The 25,964-nt window shown below is 41.0% G+C and overlaps 2 protein-coding genes across 3 annotated transcripts; one reads left to right on the top strand and one right to left on the bottom strand.

Annotated features, from left to right (window-relative positions):
• The first annotated feature begins 17,159 nt into the window (after positions 1 to 17,159).
• LOC144705424 (ABC1 family protein) lies at positions 17,160 to 22,792 on the top strand. Of its 2 annotated transcripts, none has more exons than XM_078578089.1 (18): positions 17,160 to 17,519; positions 17,781 to 17,888; positions 17,973 to 18,200; positions 18,304 to 18,390; positions 18,473 to 18,562; positions 18,648 to 18,774; positions 18,876 to 18,976; positions 19,055 to 19,223; positions 19,428 to 19,549; positions 19,649 to 19,777; positions 19,849 to 19,947; positions 20,031 to 20,088; positions 20,178 to 20,253; positions 20,335 to 20,461; positions 20,593 to 20,750; positions 20,820 to 21,087; positions 21,704 to 21,797; positions 21,881 to 22,792. In XM_078578089.1, exons 2-18 carry the CDS (start codon positions 17,814 to 17,816, stop codon positions 22,624 to 22,626), a joined length of 2,754 nt encoding a protein of 917 aa, XP_078434215.1. In that variant the 5' UTR covers positions 17,160 to 17,519; positions 17,781 to 17,813; the 3' UTR covers positions 22,627 to 22,792. The 2 variants fall into 2 exon arrangements, with proteins under 2 accessions (XP_078434215.1, XP_078434220.1); XM_078578094.1 differs by having other exon boundaries at positions 17,793 to 17,888.
• A 627-nt stretch (positions 22,793 to 23,419) lies between these two features.
• LOC144705433 (uncharacterized) lies at positions 23,420 to 25,412 on the bottom strand. Its single transcript, XM_078578104.1, has 3 exons — positions 24,472 to 25,412; positions 24,187 to 24,410; positions 23,420 to 24,112 (listed from the first exon to the last, which is right to left on the bottom strand). The coding sequence occupies exons 1-3, from the start codon at positions 25,276 to 25,278 to the stop codon at positions 23,560 to 23,562; spliced, it is 1,584 nt and encodes a 527-aa protein (XP_078434230.1). The 5' UTR covers positions 25,279 to 25,412; the 3' UTR covers positions 23,420 to 23,559.
• Between the last annotated feature and the right edge of the window lie 552 nt (positions 25,413 to 25,964).

Genomic DNA, 25,964 nt, shown 5'->3' on the forward strand with positions numbered 1-25,964 from the left:
TGCCAAATAGTTTTCAAAAAATTGTTAGTGGATTGAACGTCTCTATCTGACACTATACTTGTTAGTAGACCATGGAGATGAATGACTACATCAAAATAGAGTTGGGCAACATGAGAAGCAGAAGAAGTTCTAAAACATGCGATGAAATGAGTCATTTTAGAAAATCAATGAATGACCGCCATAATCAAATCATGACGCCTAAGAGTGTAAGGAGGCCCCAAGAGAAAACCAATGCTCACATTATCCCATGGTTTACGAGGGCTCAAATTATTTTGTTTGACCTGCTTAGCATTGCACACACTCAGCATTGAGATACACTATTTGTAACATCTCACTTCAAACTAGGACAAAAGAATCTATATTGAATAGAGGCGATGGTCATGTCAGGACCAAAGTGTCCACTCAAGGCCCTAACGTGTAACTCCCAAACAAGAAAGACTCTTAGAGATGTGCGTGAAATGAATAGATGATGATCATAAAAGAGGAAGCCACCCTCAAGAATATAGCCTTTTTTTTCAGCGTGGAACCGTTCTCCAAGGACTGGATTATAAGGGAAAAATTGGGGCACTTCAAATAGGATACTTTTAAGTCCTCAAAGCTGATCTCCTGAACTCTCAAAACAATTAGTGAATAGGTTTGCCTATGCAATGCATCAGCAATCAGATTCTCGACTCCCTTCTCATGCTTCAAAACAAATTTATATGATTGGATGTACTCAACCCAACAATCGTGTCCAAAATTTACCTTTTGAAAGGATGAAGGTACTTCAAAGCCTCATAATAGGAACAAAGAATAAACTCCATAAGGAGTAGGTACTGAAGCAAGTGATATAGAGACTAAACAATAGTATACAATTCCTTATCATGCATAGAATATTTGAGCTTAGTGTCACATTCATGAAAAAATGCAATGGGATGGTTTTCTTCACTAGAAGAACCGCCAATTCTGAAACCAAATGCATCACATGCAACCTCAAAGACCTTGTTAAAATTTGGGTAAGCGGAGGATGGATGCTTGCATCATTTTGACCTTGATCTCTTCAAATAATTTTTCAGCCATCGTAGTCAACTCAAAATGGCTATCCATCAAGCACTATGTCATAGGTTCCACGATGATGCGGAAGTTCAGGATGAAGCGGCGATAAAATGTACCTAGGACTTGGAATCTACAAATATCATGGGCACGCCTAGGGGTTGGCTACTTAGTGATGGTGTCTGCTTTAGCGGGATCCTCAGAAACGCCCTGTACTAATAGGATACATCCATACAAGGAAACACGATAAATCAGGAATGAGCATTTCTTAGGGTGGGCAAGTAATTGCTCAGCCTTAAGGACTTCACTTATTTGTCTTAGATGAAGGATGTGATCACTCCTAGACTTGCAAAATATCAGAATATCATCAAAGTATACCACAGAAAATTCTTCAATGAAAGGTTTAAGAACATGATTCATAAACAGCTGAAAGGTGTTGGAAGCGTTCGATAACCCAAATGGCATCTTCATATAATCCATCTTTTATTTTGAAAGAAAATTTTCACTCATCACTAGCTCAGATTCTAACATGCTGATAACCACTCTTAAAATTTTTTGAGAAAATCATGGAACAACCATCATATCAAACATCTTAAGTATGGACGAATATGTTTGGACTATGGCTTTTGAGCCTCTAACTATGGAATTCAAACAAATTTTAGCTTGGATGTAGTAATAATCTCACAGAGGTGATTGAGTGGTCAAGATGGATTTTTTCTGTCCTAAGTATAAGAGGACATTAACTAAAGGAAGGTGATCCAGATAAACCAGTGGCCAGTGTAATGAGTGTTGTCTCCTATGGCCATTAGTGGGGAGATACTAAGGATACACGGTGGGTGCTCGTTGGAAAAATAGTTCACCAAATTGGTCCGTATAAATCTCTCAATGGTATTATCTAAACGTCAATCATGTTAATTAATTTCATGGTATTATAAGTGATACCTTGACATGAGACATCAAGGACATCTTAAGTATGGACAGATATGTTTGGACTATGGCTTTTGATCCTCTAACCATGGAATTCTAACAAATTTTAGCTTGGATGTAGTAATAAGCTCACGGAGGCAATTGAGTGGTCAAAATGGATTTTCTGTCCTAAGTATAAGAGGACATTGACTAAAGGAAGGTAATCCAGCTAAACCAGTGGTCAGTGTAATGAGTGCTGTGTTCTATGTCTTGGTTCAAGCATGTCTTGGTTCAAGCATGGTCAGTGTAATGAGTTTTTCCATGAATGCCAAAGTGATTTGATTCCAAATTCATCTTTAAAACCAATACATCACATGTACCTTATGGGGAACTTGTTCCACCATTGACATGCTCATTCTGAGATTTTTCTAAAGCCGTTCACATGCCCAGCCTCTAGAAGTATCCACACAATTATGTTACTACTGGATCTCGACTTTTTTTTCAACTTTCCTTGAAAATCTGGAAGATCTTCTCACTATGAAGACACTCTCCTTGGTTGAGTGGAGAAGAGAACATAGTGGAAAAGGGGGGATTAATTATGGCTGGCCTAGGTACTTAAAATGGGTGCCCCTTCCCTTATTTATATTTCACTTAATTTTTTTCTCGAAAACCCATTAGGTAAAATACATTCACCAAGGCCCCTATGATCTTATGCATGTGACCCTCTTGGCACATGTATAATTCTATTTTATAACTTTAGTGATCCAATAACAATTATTGGCCAACCTTTTTAATTAACTATAACAACACATAGATTAATTAACTAAGGATTGATTTAACCCAATTGATAGCTTAAATATCCAGCCCATGGGATGCCAAGCTACACCTCGTGCTCTAGAAGATACCAAGTAGTATTCAAACCAAGGGTGGATGTGTCGGGTTCTAGAGACATTAACATGGATAAATAAATCAAAATATTATGCAGCAAAAGACTTGAACAGAATTGAACGTCATCGATAAAATCATGAAACGAAGTACCTTTGCACGGATCACATCCATGATTACTTGGATCCCAAAGAAAGACGAGTCGAGCTGCTCAAGTGTTCAGAATTTAGATGTATCCACGTAATCCTCGGCACATCGAATCTCCTCCTTGTTGTTGATGAGCCCCGTCCAATGTCCGTCGTCGTCGTTACGTCGTCTCGATCGCATCGGGGATGGAGAGGGGGTGTGGGGAGAAGGGAGAAGAAGGGGAAAGGCCCTTGAATAATTCTAGCCTGGGTGAACTTTGTTCAGGGCCTTTCCTATCTATACTAAGTGGATATGTTTCATAAAAACCCCCAACACTTAAGTATATCTTCCAATGTCCAAAAGACCATTGGCGTGTGACCCTCTAGGCCCATGTATTAGTCTAGTTAACAACTCTAGTGGCCTAATAACCTTTATTGGCCTTCTAAATTAATTAACTATATCATCATTAATGTCGTATCCATTTAACCCAATCGATAGGTCAAGTCTCCAACACGTGGGGTGCCAAGCTACACCTCGTGTTCTAAAAGATACAAAGGAGTGTGTATCAACTCACTTCATGGATTATGTTCGTCATCGGTTACCGTGTATGTATAGTCCCTCATACACTTGATGTTCCTTGGACGACTTAGGGTATGGTAAACTTTCAAACCTTAATCGGTAATCCGAGTTAGTACTGATGCATTCAAAAATCATCGGAGAACTCTTCTCCGATATTTCACTGCCTTGGCCAAGGACTTCATCGCATCATCTTCCTTGAGTTGTCACCTCTTATACCGAGGGTGGACGATCCCATCTTGACCACTCAATCATCTTCGTGAACTTGTTGATGTACCTGAACTAAGATTGTTTAGAATCCCATGATTAGAGACTCGTTGGCCATAGTCAAAGTACGTCCACAAGACGTCTTTGCTGTCTCAGGTCTAAGGACCACTTACATAACCATGACGTGAATCCGCCTAATTGACAGTTCTGTATAATACCATTTAGGGATTCGTACGGATCAATTCAGTGAACTTTTTCCACTAAAGAGCACCCACTATCTATCCTTAGTGCCTCCACACTATGGCTATGGGACCAGCCATACTCATCATATGAGTGAGGTTAGATAGTACTATTCTATCCGGATACTTCGATGTCCTTCTCGTGTATCCTTTGAATAGGAATGTTTAGAACACATGCTTAAAGACTAGTGATCTGCATATTATGATCTCATCATAATTCAGTAAGTCCAATCATGTTTTCATGGACTTCATTATAAGCATCACACGTGCACTATAATGAATATGTTCTATTAATGAACATGGGATGAGATGTGGAATGTGTGATTGGCTTGTCAGCCACATATATTTCCATCAGGATGATCTTGCCTTGACCACTCAATCATCTATGTGAGCTTCTTACTACATCCGAGCTATGACTCGTTTTAATCTCATGATTAGAGACTTGTAAGTCATAGTCAATATTTAGTTGTCCATCTACGAGATACTCTTTCTTCACAAGTCAATGGATCACTTATACGATTGTGACATGAATCAACCTGATTTACGTTTAGGTATAACACCATTCAGGGACTCTTTGGATCAATTTAGTGAACTCTTTCTCCAAAGAGCACCCATTTTCTATCCTTAGTGTCGGTACACTAATAGCAACAAGATCAGCTATACTTATAGTATTCATAGACTTGGTTATAAACATCACAATGGAATAATAATGAACATAATATTTTATTCAATGAAATTAAATAAAACATGATTGTGTGATTCAGTTTGACGGTCACATAATATCCATCAATGAGGATATTGGAGAAAGCATTATCTACTGATCCTAGTTATCCATAAGTACTAACCAAAGGATGGATTTGTGTGAGGATGGACTTGTTGAATTTTAATGTTCTAGAAGCTTTCAGAATAATATAGAATTTTCTAGACTCTCCAAGAATCGTTTAGATACTTCTAGAATTTTCAACATAAAAGCCTTCTAGATGCTTCTAGAATCTTATGGAGTCCTCCAGACTATTCTAGAAGCGAAGGGATCTAAAAAGGAGTTCAAAAAAGGTGTGGGAATCTCCTAGAGAGAGGTCTCTGGTATATGCCAAAGGTGCCTGCCTCATCAGGTTTGTGGGGAATTCTAAAAGGAATTCTTGAGAGGATTCTATAAGAAACCGTGGAGGGTTCAAGATAAGCTAATTGGAGATTGGAGAATAGTGGGGGACAATAAAGCATCTTCCAAAGAGGATTTTGTGAGGAGGTGACCCCGAGTATGTATCTTCTTGTTGGTTAGTCCCTTTGGTGAACTTGGTCTCTTTTCTCGATTTTTACTTGATATTTTGTACTTTATTGTGAACATTGATCATCCCACACAAGGAGGTTGTTTTTCTCCAATGAATGTGTGTGTTTTTTTCACTCTAATCCGTATACTCTAGGTGAATTCTTGATCTTGTTTGGATACATATTTAGGCTACATTTAATTTAATATCCTCAAGAATTAGAGTTTGATGATTAAACATATCCTAAGTCATTCAGGATTATCATGCAGACAAAGGATTATACATATATTTTAACTAACGATGATAGAGGTTCCATGAGAGATTTTGAACACTACTATATATCTTTAAGTGCAAAAAGTGTAGTTTGGCAAACCATAGGATGGAAACTTAGCCTATCGACTTGGTTAAATAGATCCTCAATAAATCAACCTATACCTTAATATAGTTAACTAATCAATAAGGCTAATAATTATTTTTAGGCCGCTAAATTTATTAACATGAATGATACATGGGTCTAGAGACTTTGTTCATACAATTATAGAGGCATTGGTGGATATAATTTTAATTAATGGATTTTGTGAAACATCTTAAGTATGAATAGGGGAGGAGCACCCATTTTTGGCTCCTAGACCATCCAGATCAAGGTTCTCCTTCCTTCTCATATTCTCCATCAACCAAGAAGAGTGTCTTCAAGGTGAAAAGATATGAAAGAGCTTCAATAAAAATTGGAGAAGAGGAAGTGGAGATCCAAGAGCACCATGAGAGCATGGTTGCTACAAGATGTTGGACACGTGTATGGCTTCATAAAAATCTCTAAGGGAGCAAGTGAAGGGTAGAAAAAGTTTCTGACAAGGTACATAAACTTTGATTTATTTTAGTGATTGATTTGGAATCAATCATAGCTTTAATTGCATAAAAATGTTCTATACTTAAATCAACAGAACCCAACAGAACTCGACAAATGTGGGTTTATTGTCAACAAAAATTAAACACTTAATTGAGCTCATCAACGACATCTAGTGTGGCATATCATTTAAATCCACAAGGCGGTGATGTTGTTTTGCTTCAAGAGGTATCATGATGGTCATCAAGGTGTGTGATTGTGGTTCTGAAGGCATCATGATTAGTGCTCAAGGAAGCAATATCCTTTCTGGAAACTATGACAACTTTAATCATGTTCTGAGAAAAAATGATAATAGTTCATTTTCTAAGACAAGGATGTCAATAAATCATCATTACAGATGATGATTTTGGACTTTATTTTGGAAGGATACACAATTGACAAAAAACTCATTTTGAAGGCATACTAATAATCTAAAATTTAGGGGTTTTAATTCGTCGTTGGTAGTTGAGATTATTCAATAAAAATATATTTAACCGTACTTTGGAATATTTAGCGTAAATTAGTAAAGAAAAAGAGGAAGTGGACGTAGAATAATGCGAAGTAAAATTTGGGTGAGATAGAGAATGTGAAGGATACAATAGTGATTGAATGTAGGAGTGATGTGATGGAAAAGATAGAGACGAGATAACGGGGGTGTAAGGAAATGGAATGATAGTGAGCAACGTAAGGCAAAGATGCTTACCTTAGATTCTTACGTTCTGCCAGGATCATGGTAATTTGTGACTTCTGGTAAGCTCCCACTCTTCTCTATTGCTTCTTCCCACGCAACCAGGACACCAAGAACACACTTGATAGATCTCAAAACTCACTATCTTTCAATCAGCCCACTCAGGTAGGAAGCAAGTTCAAGATGAATTTCATAGTAATCCAGGCCTCTAATTATAGATCAGATGGTATGGATAGAAAGAGGAGGTAGAGACAAAGCAATGCTGAAAATTTCAGCTCAATCGGAGCTGTAGATCATCAGATATTGCCGTTTGAAGTTGGAGCAATCCTAGCAATTGATTTTTTCTCTCTCCTCATCACCGTCTACACATAACACATAACACCTCTCACCTATAACTCAAACACACCTATTATCCATTGAACCGTCACATCATTGGAAATTATGTCTCTTCTCATCTTCTGTACTCACATCTTTCGGAGTCACCACCTATACCTGCAGTTGGAAAAAGACAAAAAAAGAATCATTCTATTATATTATTAAAAAGTTTGCTTTATTCTTCTCGCAGCTGATGTGGCATCGCGTCAGAGCATGCCACATCAGCGCTTTCTTATTTTTGGTTGACAGGTGCACGCCACGTGTACACGTTGGCGCCATGTCTACACGCGACATCATGTCATTGCGCCTCGTCGCCCGCCCCCCATTATCGCCTTTCAAAGAGGGAGAGAAGAAAAGGTCAGTTTTTGTCTTTTTGCGCCTCAGTCCATGCAAGCATTTATTGCAAAAATTCTATTTTTTTATTGGTCCACGTCGCCCCTGCGCTGGAAAAATCCAAAAATCAAACCAATCATTACTGATAGCTGTGATTTGTTGCTGTTCGATGAATCTAATGACGCCACATGGTGGCGTGAGATAAAAAGGCTAGAAAATCTTATAAAATTCATATAAAATAAAATAAAATCCCAAAAATACAAATAAATATATATTTTGACTTATAAAAATCATATCTCTCCAAATTTAATGTTGATAAATTCTAGAAAAATCATATTCCGTCCCAAAAAATTAAATTCTTGTAGAATCTATTGTTATAAAAAATCCCCAAAAATACATAAAAAATGCATAAAAATTCATAAAATCATTCTAAAAATAGATTTAATTATTTTAAGCTTGATAATATGCAAATATAAGTGGTTTACAGCAAATAAACATGTAAAACATGATCAGATTAAAGTACTAAAAATGCATGTTATCACATAAACACCCAATACCTCATACTTTGCCTCTCACATACGGAGTCTTATAGAAGAGCTTGAGATGGAAACCTCCACGTATACAAGGGTCCATGCTTAATATCTCATGGTTGGATCCTCACATTTAGCATGACCCATAATTAGGATACAAAGATAGAAACCCCCATCAATTAGGCATCCTGTTCAAGATCTCGAAGCCAAGTCTCCTAATTTGAAGAGGATAGTAAGAGCGACAAGAGACACACAAGAGCTGTGGGAGACCTATAGGGTTTCATGACATTTTAGGTGTTTCAAGAGACCCTCAAGATATTCGGGATAATTATCTCCATCAATCATATGAAATGAAAGGGAAGACGTATGAGCCATCAATACAATCTTAGGAGCACCACACTACTTATAAAACAGCCCAACTTGAGAGTTACATCACCAAAACAGCTATATCAACAGTGTTCCTTCATTCGTTGCACAATCATGTTAATAGAATAGCCACATCAGTTGTGCCATGTCAACATCAAAGTCATGAGGCAAAGCCACATTAGGGGTGCCAGTATGCGAGGTATGAGAGCATCTCGACTTCAAAACCAATTTGTCAAGATGAATATACGGGAGCAGTTATACATTGAGGAGAACATGGCCCAGAATCCCACCACCATATATTAGTGTTATTTTTTTCTTTCACCTATTGCACAAATTCCAGGCTGAAATTAACCTTTTTTACCACCTTTAAAGGGGTGTTACATGCTAGAGTGATAATAACTAATAACTAAATATTATGATATTTTATGTAAAAAATTTGAATCTTCTACATGGATTTTAATGCAGATATAATGGAATGAGATTTTATGAAGTCCAAACTCCAATAAAAAGCATTGGTCAAGTGTGAATTGTTATATGAACATTTACATCACAATCAAAAATGTCAAACCTGAATATATGATTATCTAGAAGGCTGATCAAGCTGATATTTTGAAGGATTCTAAGTGTTTCTACCATCTTTCCATCCATGACTTATGATTTTAGAGATAACACACACTTAAATCTGGTCTGTGAACTTGCTTCTTAAATTTGAAGGTTATTTGAAAAAAAAGGAGAAACTCACCTACATCTACAAATCAATGTGGTACTAGCCAAACATAAGAACCTAGGGTCGGTCCCATTGCCCTAAATTATTCCATTCTACCTTTCATCACATCACTTTACATCATATTCATCGCCACTTAAACCCTCTCTTATCACCTCGCTATATCCTCCCATCTTTGTTAAACTTTCATAAATATTTAAATCCACTTATACATACAAACTTACCAGTATCTCTCTATCCACCTTATCATAGCAGCATCATTCCTTATTTCTACCCACCTTATCTTGTTTCTCACTCCCTATCTTCATCACTGTCTTCTACCTTCTATCTTTCATATAAATATTCATAATAACACTATAAATATTATCTATCATCTTCGTACCTTGCCAGTTTCTTCATCTCACTAACTAGTATTTTATAAGCATCATGTCTTCTACCTTGAATCACCATTTTAAAAATATATTAAATTGCTAGCCATTTTTCTCAATGGAGAAAATTTTACTCATGACTAGTTAGCTACATTTAATTAAGAAATGGTTTTATTAAATAGTATTGATTAAACTCAAATATGAACAAAATTAACAACCTTAATTTTGAGTTGATCAAATGATTCAGATGTCAATTTTAGTTCCAACATGAAATGTATGCACCCAATACAAGGGGTGATTTAGATAGTTTCTATATAGTATCGTAATAGTTTTTGTAGTTAACTGAAACATGCCACTAAAATAGGAAGTTTACATCAAAGTTAATAGATATTAATTTATGAAATCTCTAGCACAAAGACAGAAGAGGATGGACATGGAATATTATTGAACTTAACAATCCAAACTATTTCAAAATTTATCTCAAAGAAAAGTTTCGTAATGAAACATAAACCAAACTGAAAAAAATTTCATAAATAAGCTCATAAGCCATAAAAAAATTGAAAGATCATAGATAGTTCTGAATAATATATATGTAGAGAGTATTCAAACATGCTCATGCGTGAAACATATTCTTAATTCAGCAATAATATCATATTTGTCACAATCAGTTGAATCCATTTCCAGATATCTATGTCACTTGATATACCTTTGATAGTAAACATTACATATAATGGATTAAGACGTGTATGCGCTATTACAAGAAAATAAAAGTAAAATGCTTATATTAAATGGAAGTCATACTCAATAGGATTAGCAAGTTTCATCTGTGGCCAAACAGTTAAAATTTCAATCTCTCATCTTAGTGAAAGAGATTTGGCTGTAATTCACTTTCAGTATAGTTGATTTGGTTTTATGTCATCCATGATAAATTTGTTGTTTTTTGAAATTAAATCAGGATAACATATGTTTTTAATCTCCAGCTTTGCCTTTTTTTTTTCTAATTGTTAATTCCTTCATACCTAAAGCATTTGACTCACTTTTAATCTGCATTTACTACATGAGACTCAATCAATATAGATTAAGATATAGAGTAATTCTTTAAGTTTTAGATTTATTTTATTTGAATTCTACCTTCAATTTAATATTTTATTGATCCTCCACCAATAAAAAACACCTTATTACATAGGTCTGCATTTTAATAAAGAATAGTATTCAGATATTTCCTCTTAGAAAATAACTCACCATTGATATATGGTTGAAGATTCATTTTCACTACTTCACGTAAAAATTATGTTTTTGAGCTTTGGTTTTGAAAACATTTCCGTCCTAAAAAATAGATAGGCTCAAAATTTCAGTATCAAAACCTCCAATAATAAGCTACGTCTATGATGCATACATTCTATCATGACACTTTCAAGAGTGACTTTCCTCTCCGCAGTTATTTTGAAATATTTGTGTCCATAAAATTGTATGTTCACATAAATAATACAATAAAAACTAAATTAAATCATCACAATTGATAAACTCAAAATTAAGGTAAAATTAAGTCCTTCAGAATTTGAGTTTAATCAGTAAAATTTATAAACCTATACTCTTAAATAATTTAATTAGCTAGTTACATGTAAGGGTCATGTCTACATGGAACGGATGTTGGGGAAAGTATGATCTCAATTGGGTGAAGCAAAGATGAGAAGAGTTATGTATACGGTAGTGAATCTGTGATGAGAGTGAACAATAAGATGAGAGATGGCTTAGGGTTTTACTAATTAGGGATTGAGTTGGACGAGAATGGGAAGCGAGATGATATCGTAACAACGGTGTGGTAGGTGGTGGATACGTTGAATGATGTAGTGATATTGATGTAGGATGATGAGTGGAGTAAGGAGATAGTAATGTTGGCTTAAATGGGAAAGATAAAGGTAGGTGACGAGATTGTGGTGGTGTAGGAGGATGGATAATAATAGATGATGACGAAGTGGAGGAATGATGGTAATGGATGAAGGTGAGGGATGGTGAAAATGGTTAAACTAGCTGAATGTGTTGGAGATGATTAAATGTAAGGCAAATGCTAACCTAAGATCCCTATATTCCGCCAGGATCATGGCATCTTCCTGATACATATCAACCTCCCCACTTCTTTATTGAACCTCTCCAAGCGCTAGAGACACCAAGGAACACTTGATGGACCTTCAAAACTTCACTTTCTTTCAGTCTGCCTCTCTAGGATGAAGAGAGCTTAAAGATGTTTTTTACAAAAATTGGGGGCTCAATTTATAGATCCAACCATATGGATGGATAGAGGATAAAAAGATGAAACTGCCCATATAATTTGAGCTCAATCCAAGCTTTGGACCGTCAGATATCAATCCTGGAAGTTGGATAATTTCTAGCCGTTAATTTAATTCAAATATTTCTCTCTCCTTGTCCTCGTCAGAGCCAGGAAGAAGTGAAAAAGTGATTCATTAGTCATTAAATGCAATTATGGCATCGCTAATCGCAATGCCGTAACTGCTTAGCGAAATGATTGGCTGACGCCAATCATTAATTGAGCTTAATGAGTGGTTTTCGCCAATCATTACACTTAATCCTAATCCATCATCGTTCGACGAAACGAACGACAACACGTGGCGTCATGAAATAAAGGTCCTAAAATATATTTTTAAATCCATATTAAATAAAATAAAGGCCCAAAAATACAAATAAATACAAATTCCGACTTAGAAAATTCATGTTATGATGCAGAAAATTATATTATTTTAGAATTTGATGTTAGAAAAATCTCCAAAAATACATAATATGTCAGAAATTTAGAGTATCATTCTAAAATTTTTTTAATGATTTTAAGCTTGATAAATGCATATATAATTAAATTAATACAAATAATCATGTAAATATGGTCAGATTAAGCTACTAAAATGCATGTTATCAAAAATATGAATGGTAAATTAATTATAACTCACATGTCACAAAGTTCCCAGAAATTTTAGAATTAATATGAAACATATTTTTTGTATTTGATTCTTGTCTTGTATCATGAAGATGAAACATTAATAACAGCTACATATGAAATACATCTCAGATCTAATAATCATCTATGAGACCTCTAAACCGGGGGCAGTGATTTTATAATTTATGTCTGATACTGAAGATACAAAATGAGGTATTATTTTTTCATACAATCATTTGTCCTGGAACACTGAGAAAATATTATTTTAATTCGTGAAAAAGCATTTTACCGTCCCATCCATCAGCATACTTAAAATAGGTTTTAATGAGGTGTTATGACATTAAATTTTACAGCTAAAACCAGAATTAATCACATATAGAAGTATGGCGAATGAATTAGGCTAACCATCAACGTGTAGCACGAAAATTAAAAGAAATGGGATTCTCACGTGGACTTTTAACACTCATTCTCCTAAGGGAGATCATCTTTATAAATTTACAGTGGAGAAAAACATTAACTTCATTCTTGAATTAAAATATTACATGTTTATATACAAAAGTGCATCCAGAATACAAACTCCAAATAAATAGCAGGCTCTTCTTGCTGAAATATCCTTCTAAACTACACGGTCATAAGAAATCTTGGGTATCTAGCGGGAGGACCGGTAATCTTGTTCCACCAATATGCACAATGGACACATTTCCACTGACACACAACATACTAAATAGCTTGTCCAGTTGACCGAGCTGTCTAAATTCAAATTCTTTTCATAAACAAGATGATTTAATGTAGTGACTTTATCTCTGTTATTTCATTTTGTCCTCTGATATCTCATCATGTCATGAACACATTTCTATGGTTTTCTATTATTTGAACTAGGTCAGACTACACTGACCAAGGTTTGATTGTTCCAGGTGATTTAGGCAATCAATGAAGCCTAATGTTGAACATTAATAAAACCTTTATAAGTCAATGTCCTCACTTTCTTTCTTCAAGTGCCACATTCTAAGGATAAGAAATAATCTTAAAAGTGACTTCCTGATTAAATTTACATGCCTTCAACAACAACAGAACCCGTTAATGAATAACCCATTATTCAAAAGTAAACATGAAATGCAAAACGGAATCAAAGAAGTCATGACTATCCAAAAATAAGATAAATCGATCATTCTTCTTTCTTTCTTCCTTTCAAGGTATTAATCTTGCCGCATACAATGTTGACAAAATGCATGGACCACAGAGCCGGGCAATAGGCGACCTGGCTAGCCCCCTTCTCTTTACTATCTCTGTGAATGGCACAGACTGTTCTATGCAGGCTATTCAGCCACAGAGGACACTCTGCCCAACTGGTTCGACCCGCTGAAACGTTCAGTCCTTTGACTATATAAAAATTTATCTATATTTCATGCAGTTATTGCACTTCAGGTAGAGTCAGGCGTTTCGGTTGTCTGTAAAATGCTACAGACGTTACGTGGGATGCAGCGAGCTGCCGCCGATGCAAACCACGCGCAATGGTGCCACCGTCGTAGTACAGGTTTTCATCGTGTGCATGTTTGCATCGGAAAACCATGTCAACTAATCACCATTAAAGAGTGAATCTATATGGTGCATAGACCAAATTTCATTGTACAGTTGCTAACATATTTTTCATTCATTTTACCTCCAATCTCCCCATAACTCTGACTAATTTTGATTCTTCCTTTTGATCTTTTGACGACCATATTGTAATGGATCTAGATGTGAGGTGGGAATAGTTCAGTGAAGCAAAACTAGATACATTTTACCTCCATTCTCTCGAAAGCTCTAATGCCAATTTAGATAGGCGCTTTGAGCATTTGAACATCATATTGTAGAGGATATCGAGATGAGATATGAAGAATAGAATAAAGAAAAATGGGAGAGAAAAGGATTGCAATAGGCCCTCTAGGCCTTCGCACACGGAAATCTCTTCCTGCAGATAGGAGGAGCTTATAACACCATCGGTTCCCAGTCATTTCCATCAAATAACGGGTGATTAACATAAGGTCTCTAAGCACGATTCCAAATTATAAAAAAACGTTTAACCCTCTTCACAGATGTATCACATAGTTGGTTTTTATATTTTCATCATATGATATCATATAGAATGTGATTATAGAACAAGCGAGCAAGGCCACATTTTGGCTGCATTTTCGAACAAGATATTCTTACTATGCCATTTTACATCGCTAAAATCATGTTTTACAAGTTTTTTTGAGTATTTCTATATTAAACGGCAAGTGATGAACCTGAATGTGGCAAAGTATGTCGATATTTAGATTCCCTATTTTTGAACTCTTTAAGAATTTTTAGGCCTCGATATTTTTTCCTTTCTCTTTACAACTCAAGGTGTATTAACATTTCTAAGACACTAAGTGATCAAATAAAATAAACACGGGGGATGAAAAGAAAAAGATTCCCAACAAATTAGATGACATGCATCGTCTACTCATCAGCTGCCTCGCCGTGGGTCTTAGAAAGGACCCATCGTGTCTCATTTTTTTGTTCCATATCCCTAAAATAAGCTTAAAATAATGTTGAAGGTTGTGGAAACGTTTCATATGGGACTAAAGCGCCACTAACATTGGATCTAGACGTGAAGTATCAGGTAGCTCCCTAAGATATTAGTGGTAAGCATCGTCATGTTCATTTCAGCACAAGCTCTTTAAGCTTTCAAGATTAAATTTCCATATCATCAATTTTATGTCAGTGTATATGTCCCCTAGTTTTCAGGGCTCACATGAGTACACCATAGCATAAATAAAAGCAAGATCAAAGACACGTGGCACACAAAGACTTGAGATAAACATTGAGCACTGAATGCATATTGATCTTTTGCTAGTTTCACAAGAAAGTTTTTAATCGCACCTATGATCACATTTAACGCAAGGGGGTTGGCACACTTTTCCGGTTATGAATCAATGAGGCCATATTTTTATCAATAAAATCAGTATAAGATGGTCTTAAGACTCTAAATCCATGACAAACGTACATCACAATATATATAGAGTTTGAGGTCCATCCAATGTCTCTTGCTTCAGTCAAAGGTTTGGGATTTTAAAGATCAGCTGTTAGACCTCAATCACATAACCTCCAATGAGAACCACATCTATTTTCCTGATGATTAGTTTATTAATAATTTAGGAACATGGCAACCATCACATATTGCGTTAACTTAGACACTACTGAATACTAATTATTCCAAATGGAAGAAATTATTTTTTACCAGTTTGTATTTTCTGATTTCCAGAAAAAGGTCCACACCAAAAAAAACTATAGATCCCAGGTAATTAGTCCACTACCAGTATAAGATAGACTATGATTCTCACCACAGGACATGTTCAGAGAAGATAACCTTGCAATATCAAGAAAAGATGGAAGCTTATGTAAGGATAAGAATGTAAGAGAGAGAGGAAGAAGAGGGAGGGAGAGAAGGAAGGGACAGAGGAAGAGAGAGGGAGGAGGGAGAGAATGAAGAGAGAGAACGAGAGAGAGAGGGAGGGAGAGAAGGATGAGAGAGAACGAGAGAGAGTGAGAAGAGGGAGGGAGAGAATGAAGGGAGAGAAAGAGAGAGAGAGAGAGGAAGAAGAGGGGGGGAGAGAAGGAAGGGACAGAGGAAGAGAGAGGGAGGAGGAGGGAGAGAATGAAGAGAGAGAACGAGAGAGAGAGGGAGGAGGAGGGAGAGAGAGAGGGAGAGAAGGAAGAGAGAGAAAAAGAGAGAGAGAGAGAGCGAAGATGGAGGGAGAGAATGAAGGGAGAGAAAGAGAGAGAGAGAGAGAGAGAGGAAGAAGAGGGAGGGAGAGAAGGAAGGGACAGAGGAAGAGAGAGGGAGGAGGGAGAGAATGAAGAGAGAGAACGAGAGAGAGAGGGAGGGAGAGAAGGATGAGAGAGAACGAGAGAGAGAGTGAGAAGAGGGAGGGAGAGAATGAAGGGAGAGAAAGAGAGAGAGAGAGAGAGGAAGAAGAGGGGGGGAGAGAAGGAAGGGACAGAGGAAGAGAGAGGGAGGAGGAGGGAGAGAATGAAGAGAGAGAACGAGAGAGAGAGGGAGGAGGAGGGAGAGAGAGAGGGAGAGAAGGAAGAGAGAGAAAAAGAGAGAGAGAGAGAGTGAGAAGATGGAGGGAGAGAATGAAGGGAGAGAGAGAGAGAGAGAGAGAGAGAGAGAGAGAGGAAGAAGAGGGAGGGAGAGAAGGAAGGGACAGAGGAAGAGAGAGGGATACATCAATTTCTTAGTAGAGACAAGGGTGCACCAACTAATGAAAATAGAAGACCATTATTTCCATGTAAGGACTAAGCATAATTTTCATTCATAAAGAGATAATTATTTATCATGTCCTTGGCTTAACAAGCCCTACCTTCCCATGAAGCTTCCAACAAGTGTTCTGACCATAAAAAAGTTTATTGCCAGTTGTGCATAAAATATTTTCCTTCAACTGATTATTTATAGGTTAATGTTGCATGTCAAGACTGGATCTATCATGTGAAACAATTAAATATTCAGGAGGTAAAGACTGGATTAATTTACAGAAAAATAATTATCTCGTTGACTATCATTACAAAAAATTACACAAAAAAATAATTATAAAAATGAGGAATCCAGAGCGCGACACGTGTGCAAATATCATTGGTTAATCAAGATGCCAAGTCAAGGGAATTAGTCTTCCCCCTACAAACCGCCTTTCTCTCGCTGCGGTTCCACCGTCACGCAGTGCTGCTCCTGATCTTCACCCGGCATAGGTTCGATGTGGTCTCATGGCTATCACATGATGGTATGAGAGAGAGATAGAGATATATAGTTTGATATATAGATAGAGACTAGAGAGAGAGAGAGAGTCCCTCCTCATTTCTCCAAAGAAGCTGCTGGGCTTTGCGATCTCATTTTTCCAGCTTCAAGGAGGAAACTTCCTGTAGATTTCTTTGCATCGCGTGCTCGCTGAGTCGATTTGCCCAGAATTTGATGCTTGCTGGCTTTTCTTGAATCCTGTTGCTTCCCGGCTGAATTTATTTGTTGCTGAGCTTTGGATTGTTTGGAAAGCGGAAAATTCTTCTGTAAGGTGAGACTAGTGCTTTTGAGGCTATTTCTGTCGCTTTTTTGTGAATTTACGGTCAATCTTCCGAGGTTTTCTAGTTTTTTGTAGTCAATTGGGCGGGCTACTTTGGAGCCGATTTCAATTTCGTGAACGAGGAACTTAGATTTCTTTTGTAACCCGGACGAAATCGTACATCTTGCTTTCAATTTTGTTTGCCCTGTAGTTTTTAAATGTCTCATCAAAAAGGGGAAGCGCCATTCTGATAGATGAACGCTAATATTTTAGAAGAAAACTCAGATCAACGTCTTGAAATTTCTGATGGGATGGGCAAATATCTGCCGAAGGCGGCTAAAGGTGTTCAGCCTTGCGCTGGTGATCTACATGGACTACAAGGTATATAATCCACCATTGATTAATCTTCCCATTAAACGGAAGATCAGGAAAAGATGGTAGTGCTGATGTTATTTGTGATTGTAGGCATCTCAGAAGAGGAACAAATGGGTGTCCAAAATCAAGAAAGAGGAAATATGGAGGAAAACTCACGAGAGAAACGCCCGCCGCCTGCTCAATTTAATCATTGGCCTGGAAGGCCTGTGGGTCAAACTTGGTCAGTACCTGTCTACCAGAGCAGATGTTCTTCCTGAGGCCTACATTTGTCTTTTGAGACAATTGCAAGATTCCCTTCCTCCTCGCCCTCTCATGGAGGTACGTTTGACTCTGACTGCAGGTCATCTTGCATCGATCTTTATCCTTTTTGAGCGTTTTTTAATATTAATTAAGAGATATTGTTCATGTTTCCTTTCTGCAGGTCAAGAGGACAATAGAGGAACAGTTGGGAGATAAACTTGAGAGTTTATTTTCCAAATTTGATGATGAACCTCTGGCGACAGCTTCTGTAAGTATTGTGGTCATCTTTTTCTAACTGAAAATCTCAAAGTTGATTGACTTTCTTGGTCGTGCGAATCTGTTGGTTGTAGATTGCACAGGTTCACCGCGCAACTTTGGCTAATGGGAAGGAGGTAGTCGTTAAAGTTCAACACGAGGGCATCAAGCGAGTCATTCTGGAGGTCCTCTTTGATCTTATATAACATAATTCTTACGATGTCTGCTTTAAAAACAGCAAATTCTTAAGTGGGTCATGTTCTTCTGCAGGATCTGAAAAATGCAAAAGCGATAATTAACTGGATAGCATGGGCAGAACCTCAATATGATTTCAATCCATTGATTGACGAGTGGTGCAGGGAAGCTCCAAGAGAGTTAGACTTCAATATTGAAGCTGGTGCGCCTTCTTCAACCCCCAACCCACATTATCCATATTTCATAGAGGGCATCCAGGATTCGTTCTTAATATATTTACATGAGTTTCCATTTATTTTTTAGAAAATACTAGGAGGGTATCAGAGAACCTCCGTTGCAAGACCGCCGAGGGGAAAATTTCGGGACATAATGACGTGGACGTGTTGATTCCGGAAATTATTCAGGTATGCTGAACCTTCTCTTATCCTTAGAAATAATATAACATGTTCAATGCAACACCTGTTGACTTCTAAAATGGGCAGTCCACTGAGAAAGTCCTGATACTCGAGTTCATGGATGGGGTGCGCTTGAATGATTATGAAGCGCTGGATGTTCTTGGCGTTGACAGACAGAAGCTAGTGGAGGAAATTACGCGCGCATATGCCCATCAGCTATATGTTGACGGATTTTTCAATGGAGATCCGCATCCTGGTAGAGATGTTCAATTTTTTGGGGATGTTCAATTTTTTTTATCTGGAGATTATCTCCTTGCTAATAAATAGTTCGCATAAGATGCGTAGAGTTGTAGTGAAGGGGTTTCTCGAATCTGTTGAAAGAGAAATAGTGGCATTCTTGCAGAAACACAACTTTTGGATATTTATTTTAGCCAAAATCTTCTGTGTTTGGTTGCTGCAGGTAACTTCCTAGTGAGCAGAGAAGCCCCCCATCGTCCAATTTTGCTCGATTTTGGACTCACAAAGTCCATCTCTGTCTCAATGAAGCAGGCGCTCGCAAAAATGTTCCTGGCTGGAGTGGAGGTTTGGTACTTTGTTTTTTTTCTAGAACAGACATGTTTTTACCATTCTTCTGTTGTTTAACGTTTTTAAATCTCTCAATATCAACATGCATGATAACAGGGGGATCATGTGGCCCTTCTTTCTGCCTTTGCGGAGATGGGATTAAAGCTGCGTGTCGACATACCAGAACAAGCTATGGAGGTTACTAATGTAGTTTTCCGGACCACAACTCCAGCAAACGAAGCACTGGTACAAATTAAAGGAAACCCCACCCATCACTTTCTCTCGTCCCCCAGTCCGTTGACTTTTTCATTCTCTAGGAAAGCATGAAGGCTTTAAGTGATCAGAGAACCAAGAATATGAAGGTCATTCAAGAGAAGATGAACCTTAGTAACAAGGAAATGGCCCGGTTCAATCCTGTAAGTAACTGTGCCACTCATAACTTTCATCGTCCTTCAAAACTTTTCTTACATGGGTTTTATGGTCGATGCTTGGTGAACAGGTTGATGCTTTTCCTGGCGATGCAGTGATATTTTTCCGCGTCTTAAACCTTCTCCGAGGCAAGGCTAGCGCATTTTTTTGGGATTATTTATTATTTGGGAAACAATTACATGGGAGGAAATAATTTTGTCTTGATTACAATCGACAGGGCTTTCCTCCACCCTGAATGTTAGGATTGTTTATCAGGAAATCATGAGGCCTTTTGCAGAGTCCACGTTAAAGGGGTTAGGGCTTCTTTCCTTTTCTTTAACCCACAAAACCTGGTTAACCGGAATTCCACTAATTTTAAGCTTTTTCCAAAATAGATTAATTGGGCCCGAGTCCTTGCGCAGCACCACCTGGATTGCTGACTCACAGGTGCATTCCGAAGTGGAAGCCGAACTCCGAAAACTCCTCGTTGCATTGGGAAAGGATAAGGTGCTAGGCATTCAGGTACCATTTCCCTCCTCTCTGACGTTCCCAGTTTGGATGCAAAAATGAAAATGTTATTCAAATTATTCATGGGAGTTGGCATTCTTCAGGCATTTTATCATTACAGTAGATTTTTTTTGGCTGTTGCTCAGGTTTGCGCTTACAAGGATGGAAAGGTTATCATAGACACTGCTGCAGGTGTTCTTGGGAGATATGATCCAAGACCTGTGGGACATGATAGCCTGTTCCCTGTATTTTCTGCCACCAAGGGGGTCACAGCCGGGATGGTTCACTGGCTTGCTGACCAAGGGTCAGATTCCGTAAATATACCGTTGACCCATTCTCAAAAGTTATGTTGAGTCTTTCTTTGCTCATGCAGGAAGCTGGGGTATGAGGAGGCGGTCTCGAGCATTTGGCCGGAGTTTGGCGTCAAGTCTAAAGACCAGATAAAGGTCCACCATGTGCTCAACCACACCTCTGGTCTGGCCAACGCCATGGCTGATGTCATCAAGGACTCCCCCCTGGTGATGTGCGACTGGGATGAATCCTTGAAGCGGATCGCCGCTGCCACCCCGGAGACCCCTCCCGGCTCCCTGCAGCAGTACCACTATCTCTCCTTTGGCTGGCTTTGCGGCGCCATCATCGAGGTCTGTCCGCATCCATCATCAGCTCTAACAACTATCGACTATCATCATCATGATCATCATCTGCATCACTATCATCATAGTCATGATTACCATCATCATCTACGCGATCCTCTTCATGATTACCGTCATCCGTCATTACTTTCATCATAGTCATCGTCATCATCCTCAGCCATCATTTCTATCATCATAATCATTGTCACCCATCATTACTATCATCATAGTCATCGTCATCATCCTCATCCATCATTTCTATCATCATAATCATCGTCAGCCATCATTACTATCATCATGGTCATCGTCATCATCGTCATCCATCATTACTCTCATCATAATCATCGTCATCATCCTCATCCATCATTACTATCATCATAGTCATCGTCAGCCATCATTACTATCATCATAGTCATCGTCATCATCATCATCCTCATCTGTCATTACTATCATCATAATCATCGTAATCATCCTCATCCATCATGTCTATCTTCATAATCTCAGTCATCCATCATTACTATCATCATAGTAATCTTCATCATAATCATCCTCATCCATCATTTCTATCATCATAGCCATCATCATCATCATCACCATCGTAATTCTTCTTCTGGGGATGTTGCAGCATGCGTCGGGAAGAAAGCTCCAAGAGATTCTGGAGGAGGCCATAGTCCAGCCGCTGGGCCTCCACGGGGAGCTCTACATCGGCATACCACCGGGTAAAGGGCGATGATAGATGACTCTTCCCACGTCCGTTAAAGAGATTAACGGCAAGTCGTTGACTTTGACTTTGACTTTGCAGGGGTGGAGGAGCGGCTGGCGACGTTGACCCTGGACCTGGACGACATAGAGCGTCTGGCGGAGCTGGGCGGCGCGCCGGAGGCACCGGCGGTGGTGCGGGAGAGGAACATGGCGGAGATGGCGGCGGGTCTGCCGGTCCTCTTCAACACCCTCAACGCGCGCCGCGCGGTCATCCCTGCGGCCAACGGCCACTGCTCGGCCCGCGCCCTGGCTCGCTACTACGCCGCCCTGGCCGCCGCCGGCGCGGTCCCGCCGCCGCACTCGTCCTTCTCCGCGCCGCCGCTCGGCAGCCGGCCGCACCAACCCAAGTTCCCGGCCCCGCCGAGCAAGTCCAGCAAGAAGCTCTTCGGCGGCAGCAGCAGAGGAAAGAGCCCGGCGGCGGCGCCGCCGGCTTCGGACGTGCCCGAGAAGAAGACCATCTTCTCACAGCCGAGCATCCGCGACGCTTTCATGGGTCGGGGAGAGTATTCAGAGTTGGCCCTTCCCGAGGGCGTGTTCGGGCTGGGGTTCCGGCGGTTGGGGGCGGCGGCGTTCGGGCACTCCGGCATCGGCGGCTCCACCGGCTTCTGCGACGCCGCGCATGACTTCTCGATTGCCGTCACCGTCAACAAGATGTCCCTCGGCGGGACGACACGAAGCGTCATCCAGCTCGTCTGCTCCCACCTCGGCGTCCCCGTCCCCCCCGAATTCTCCGCTACCGGCGCCCGCGGCCCCGACATGCGGCCCAACCTTCCGCCCCCTCTCTAACTCTATGAATCAGTAACACGCGAAATCTTCGGACTCTGACGACAGATCCGAGAAACTGTATCAATTGTGAGTTTTGGTGTCTTGGACTACTTACCTGATCTCTAATTCTAAAAACATGTAGTCTAAGAAATATCAATATTACGCGAAATCTTCCAATTTATTCTCAGACGACAGTTCCAAGAAACAGTATCAAGTGTGAGTTTTGGTGGTTTGGATTACTTACCTGATCTCTAACTCTAAAAACATGTAGTCTTAGAAATATGAATGACACGGGAAATCCTCCGATTTATTCTCAGATGACAGATCCAAGGAAACGTGTCGACTGTCGGAGAGGAAGAGACGAGATTTGAGCGACATTTGGTAAGTAATATGTTTGGTATGTAATCCAGACTACAGATCGAAGAAGACTATCAATTGTCGGAGAGAAAGAGACGACTTCTGAGTGTATTTTGGAGGCTCAATCTTCCGATTCTAATCCAGACTACAGATCGGAGAAAACTATCAATTGTCGGAGAGAAAGAGACGACATCTGAGTGAGTTTTGGAGGCTCAGTCTTCCGATTCAAATCCTGACTACAGATCGGAGAAAACTATCAATTGTCGGAGAGAAATAGACGACATCTGATTGAGTTTTGGAGGCTCAATCTTCCGATTTAGCCCCAGACGACAGATCCGGGAAAACAGACCAATCGTCGGAGAAAAAGAGACGAGGCCTGGATTACTTACCTGATCTCTCGGAGAAGAAAGAACCTCTTCACGAGCAATCAAGACGAGAAAGAGGAAGACGCGAGAAGAAGAAGAAGGAGAGGGATTTTTATTCATAGGTCCCTAGAATTCCCAAGCCAGATTTTCAGTAAAAGCGCGGGAACATGCAACGTAATTTCAAAAGAATTTAAATAAAACTCCTATAACTTCCCCCAAACAACCAATCTCTCTATCTACCGGGGTCTTCCTTTGGACAATGCGACTGGAGCAGCTCGCCGTAGCCGTCGCGAGAGGCGGCGGCGAACTCGGCCAGAGCGGAGACGGCGACGGACATCCCCGCGAAGAGTACTCTCGCGGCGAGCTCCGCCGTCTTCGCCGCCGCGTCCTCTTCCTCCGCCGCTGCCGCCTCCCGCCGCTGCGCCGCCACGGCGGAGATCCCCGCTGCGAACATGTCCAAACCCTCGAGAGCCCGCTCCGCGCTGACCCCCTCCAGCGTCCTCCTCCACTGCGCGCAGAGCCCGAACACCGCCGGCCTTCCCTCCGCCGTCTCCGGCGGCGCGCCGCCGCAGAGTATCGCCCACGCCGAGAGACAACGTAGATAGCCTCTCTGCGCCTCGTCCCAAATCTTCAGGCGGCGCCGCCAGCTCCTCAGCTCCGCCTCCAGCCCCTCCGCCGGCCCCCCCACCCCGCCGCCGCCTCTCGCCAGCAGCTGCTTCGCCCCGTCGATCACCGCCTGCTGCTCCCGGTGGCACTCCGCCATCGTCCCCCACATTCTCTCCATCCTGGCGCCCAATCCCCCATCATCAATCAGCCCTCTCTCAAGATCAATCAAGATCATGATCAAGATCGCCATTACCCTCTGACGAGCTCCGCGAGCTGGGGGAAGAGCTCCTCGTCCCGGAGCCGATCTATTCTTGCAGAGATCGCCTCCACGGAGTGAACGGAGACCTTCAGCCGGGCCTGCAACTCCCGGGCCGCCGCCCTCGTCTTCTCCGCCTTCGACGGCTCCTCCCCCTCTTCGCTCTGCTTCCTCAGCTGCGCGCATCTCCTCTCGTACCCCGCCCGAATCCTCTCCCCCGCCTGAAGAAACTCAGAAGATAAGAAGGTTGAATGATCGTCTGTAGTCACCGCTCTTCCCCACCTTCACTTCCTCGTAGAGCTTCTTCTCCCACGCGTACAATCTCTCCAGGGTGCGATGCTGCCCGTCGGAGGACGACGACGATCCGGGCGAGGCCGGGAGAACGACGGCCGTCGGATTCGCCATCAGCGCTCGAGATTTCGTCAACCGCGGCTGCTGCCAGCCGTCCGATTCCAGCACAGACGCCAGCTCGCGGGCGGATTCATGCATTATCGCGAACTGGGTCTCGATGTCTTCCATGGCTTGCGCCAAGCTCGCCGGCCGCCTGTTCAGGTAAACGGTGTAGCCGGGCGTCTTCTCCTCCGAAGGAAGCTCGCAGGGCAAATCCATGGCGGGGCTCTCTGGCTTTGAAGCGGGCAGCTCTTCTTCTTCCAGCTCGGGTATCCCTTCCGCTTCTCGTATTCGCCTTAAAACGGCGAGATCTTCGTCTCCCGCAAACCTGCTCCAGAAGAAATCCCAGTCCATGGCAGGGGAGAAGAAGATGAACCCGTCCGCGCCAACCTCGTGCTCGGAGACCGCGCCGGTCTCCGGCGACGGCGCCGCCTCCTCCGCCGTGACCGCCGCCGGGGCGCCGCCGGCGCGCAAGCAGCGGACCGCAGGCGCCGCCGTCTCCGGCGAGCTCAGTCTCTTCGCTGTGTCGCCGAGGTAGGCGCGGAGGGCGTCGGAGACCTGCCGGAGGGACTGGATGTAGGCCACGTGACCGGCGGCGAATCTGGACCGCTCGTCGAGCGCCTGCTTGATCGAGTTCCTTCTCTCCCGGCAGAGCCTTACGGCCTCTTCTTCTTCCAGCTTCGACGCCGCGCATCCCATCTCCGCTGACTAGCGTATCTCCCGCTGTGTTAAAACTCATACGCTTGGTCGGCGAGGAAGACGGCAGAGGAAAGCTCGAAAGACAGATAGCAACGGGCAGAAGAACAGTGTTCAACCGCAGACCAGACTGACAGAGAAATACAGACAGGAAGAAAGAGAGAGTAAAAGAGAGTGAAGAAACGGTCAACTGGGTTAAAAGTTACAGAGAGTCAACAACCAGAAGACAGATTGAATTGAATGCCTTTCTTGGTCTTGGTTCTGCCCGTGAATGTTTGTGGACCGTCCGATTCTCTAATCGGACGGCCCAGCGGAGACGGTAATTGAGGCTGCCCCAACGGTAACTGCGGTCCGAGGAGGTTTTTGAAAAGGATTCGAAAGTGATTAACGAATACGTGTCAGATACCCCGCGGGTATTATTGAGAACGGATTTAGCTCGTAACCCTGATTTTAATTTGCTTTGGGAAGTTTTATAAGCATAATTACTAACCAGCCGTTTCGATTATAGTACATCTCTCTCTGTCATTCTCTCTCACTGTCTTTCCCACTGGCCACTCCCATGTCATTCTCTCTCACTCCTGTCTTTCCCTCTCACTCTCTCTTTCTCTCTTTCTCACTCTTTCCCTCTCTCATTCTCAAACACATTCTCTCTCTAACTTACTTTCTCTCTCATTCTCAAACATATTCTC

This window comes from Wolffia australiana, chromosome 1, assembly GCF_029677425.1.
Source record: "Wolffia australiana isolate 7733 chromosome 1, ASM2967742v1".
NCBI classification, from domain to species: Eukaryota; Viridiplantae; Streptophyta; class Magnoliopsida; order Alismatales; family Araceae; genus Wolffia; species Wolffia australiana.

What these genes read in the sequence shown, in the direction of transcription:
- LOC144705424 (XM_078578089.1), top strand. Translation starts at nt 17,814, where the DNA reads ATGGGATGGGCAAATATCTGCCGAAGGCGGCTAAAGGTGTTCAGCCTT. An exon ending in AACCTCTGGCGACAGCTTCT is followed by an intron (nt 18,391 to 18,472) that starts GTAAGTATTGTG and finishes TGTTGGTTGTAG; the next exon opens with ATTGCACAGGTTCACCGCGC. An exon ending in TGTTCCTGGCTGGAGTGGAG is followed by an intron (nt 19,550 to 19,648) that starts GTTTGGTACTTT and finishes GCATGATAACAG; the next exon opens with GGGGATCATGTGGCCCTTCT.
- LOC144705433 (XM_078578104.1), bottom strand. Translation starts at nt 25,278, where the DNA reads ATGGGATGCGCGGCGTCGAAGCTGGAAGAAGAAGAGGCCGTAAGGCTC. An exon ending in AGCTCTACGAGGAAGTGAAG is followed by an intron (nt 24,411 to 24,471) that starts GTGGGGAAGAGC and finishes GAGTTTCTTCAG; the next exon opens with GCGGGGGAGAGGATTCGGGC. An exon ending in CTCGCGGAGCTCGTCAGAGG is followed by an intron (nt 24,113 to 24,186) that starts GTAATGGCGATC and finishes ATTGGGCGCCAG; the next exon opens with GATGGAGAGAATGTGGGGGA.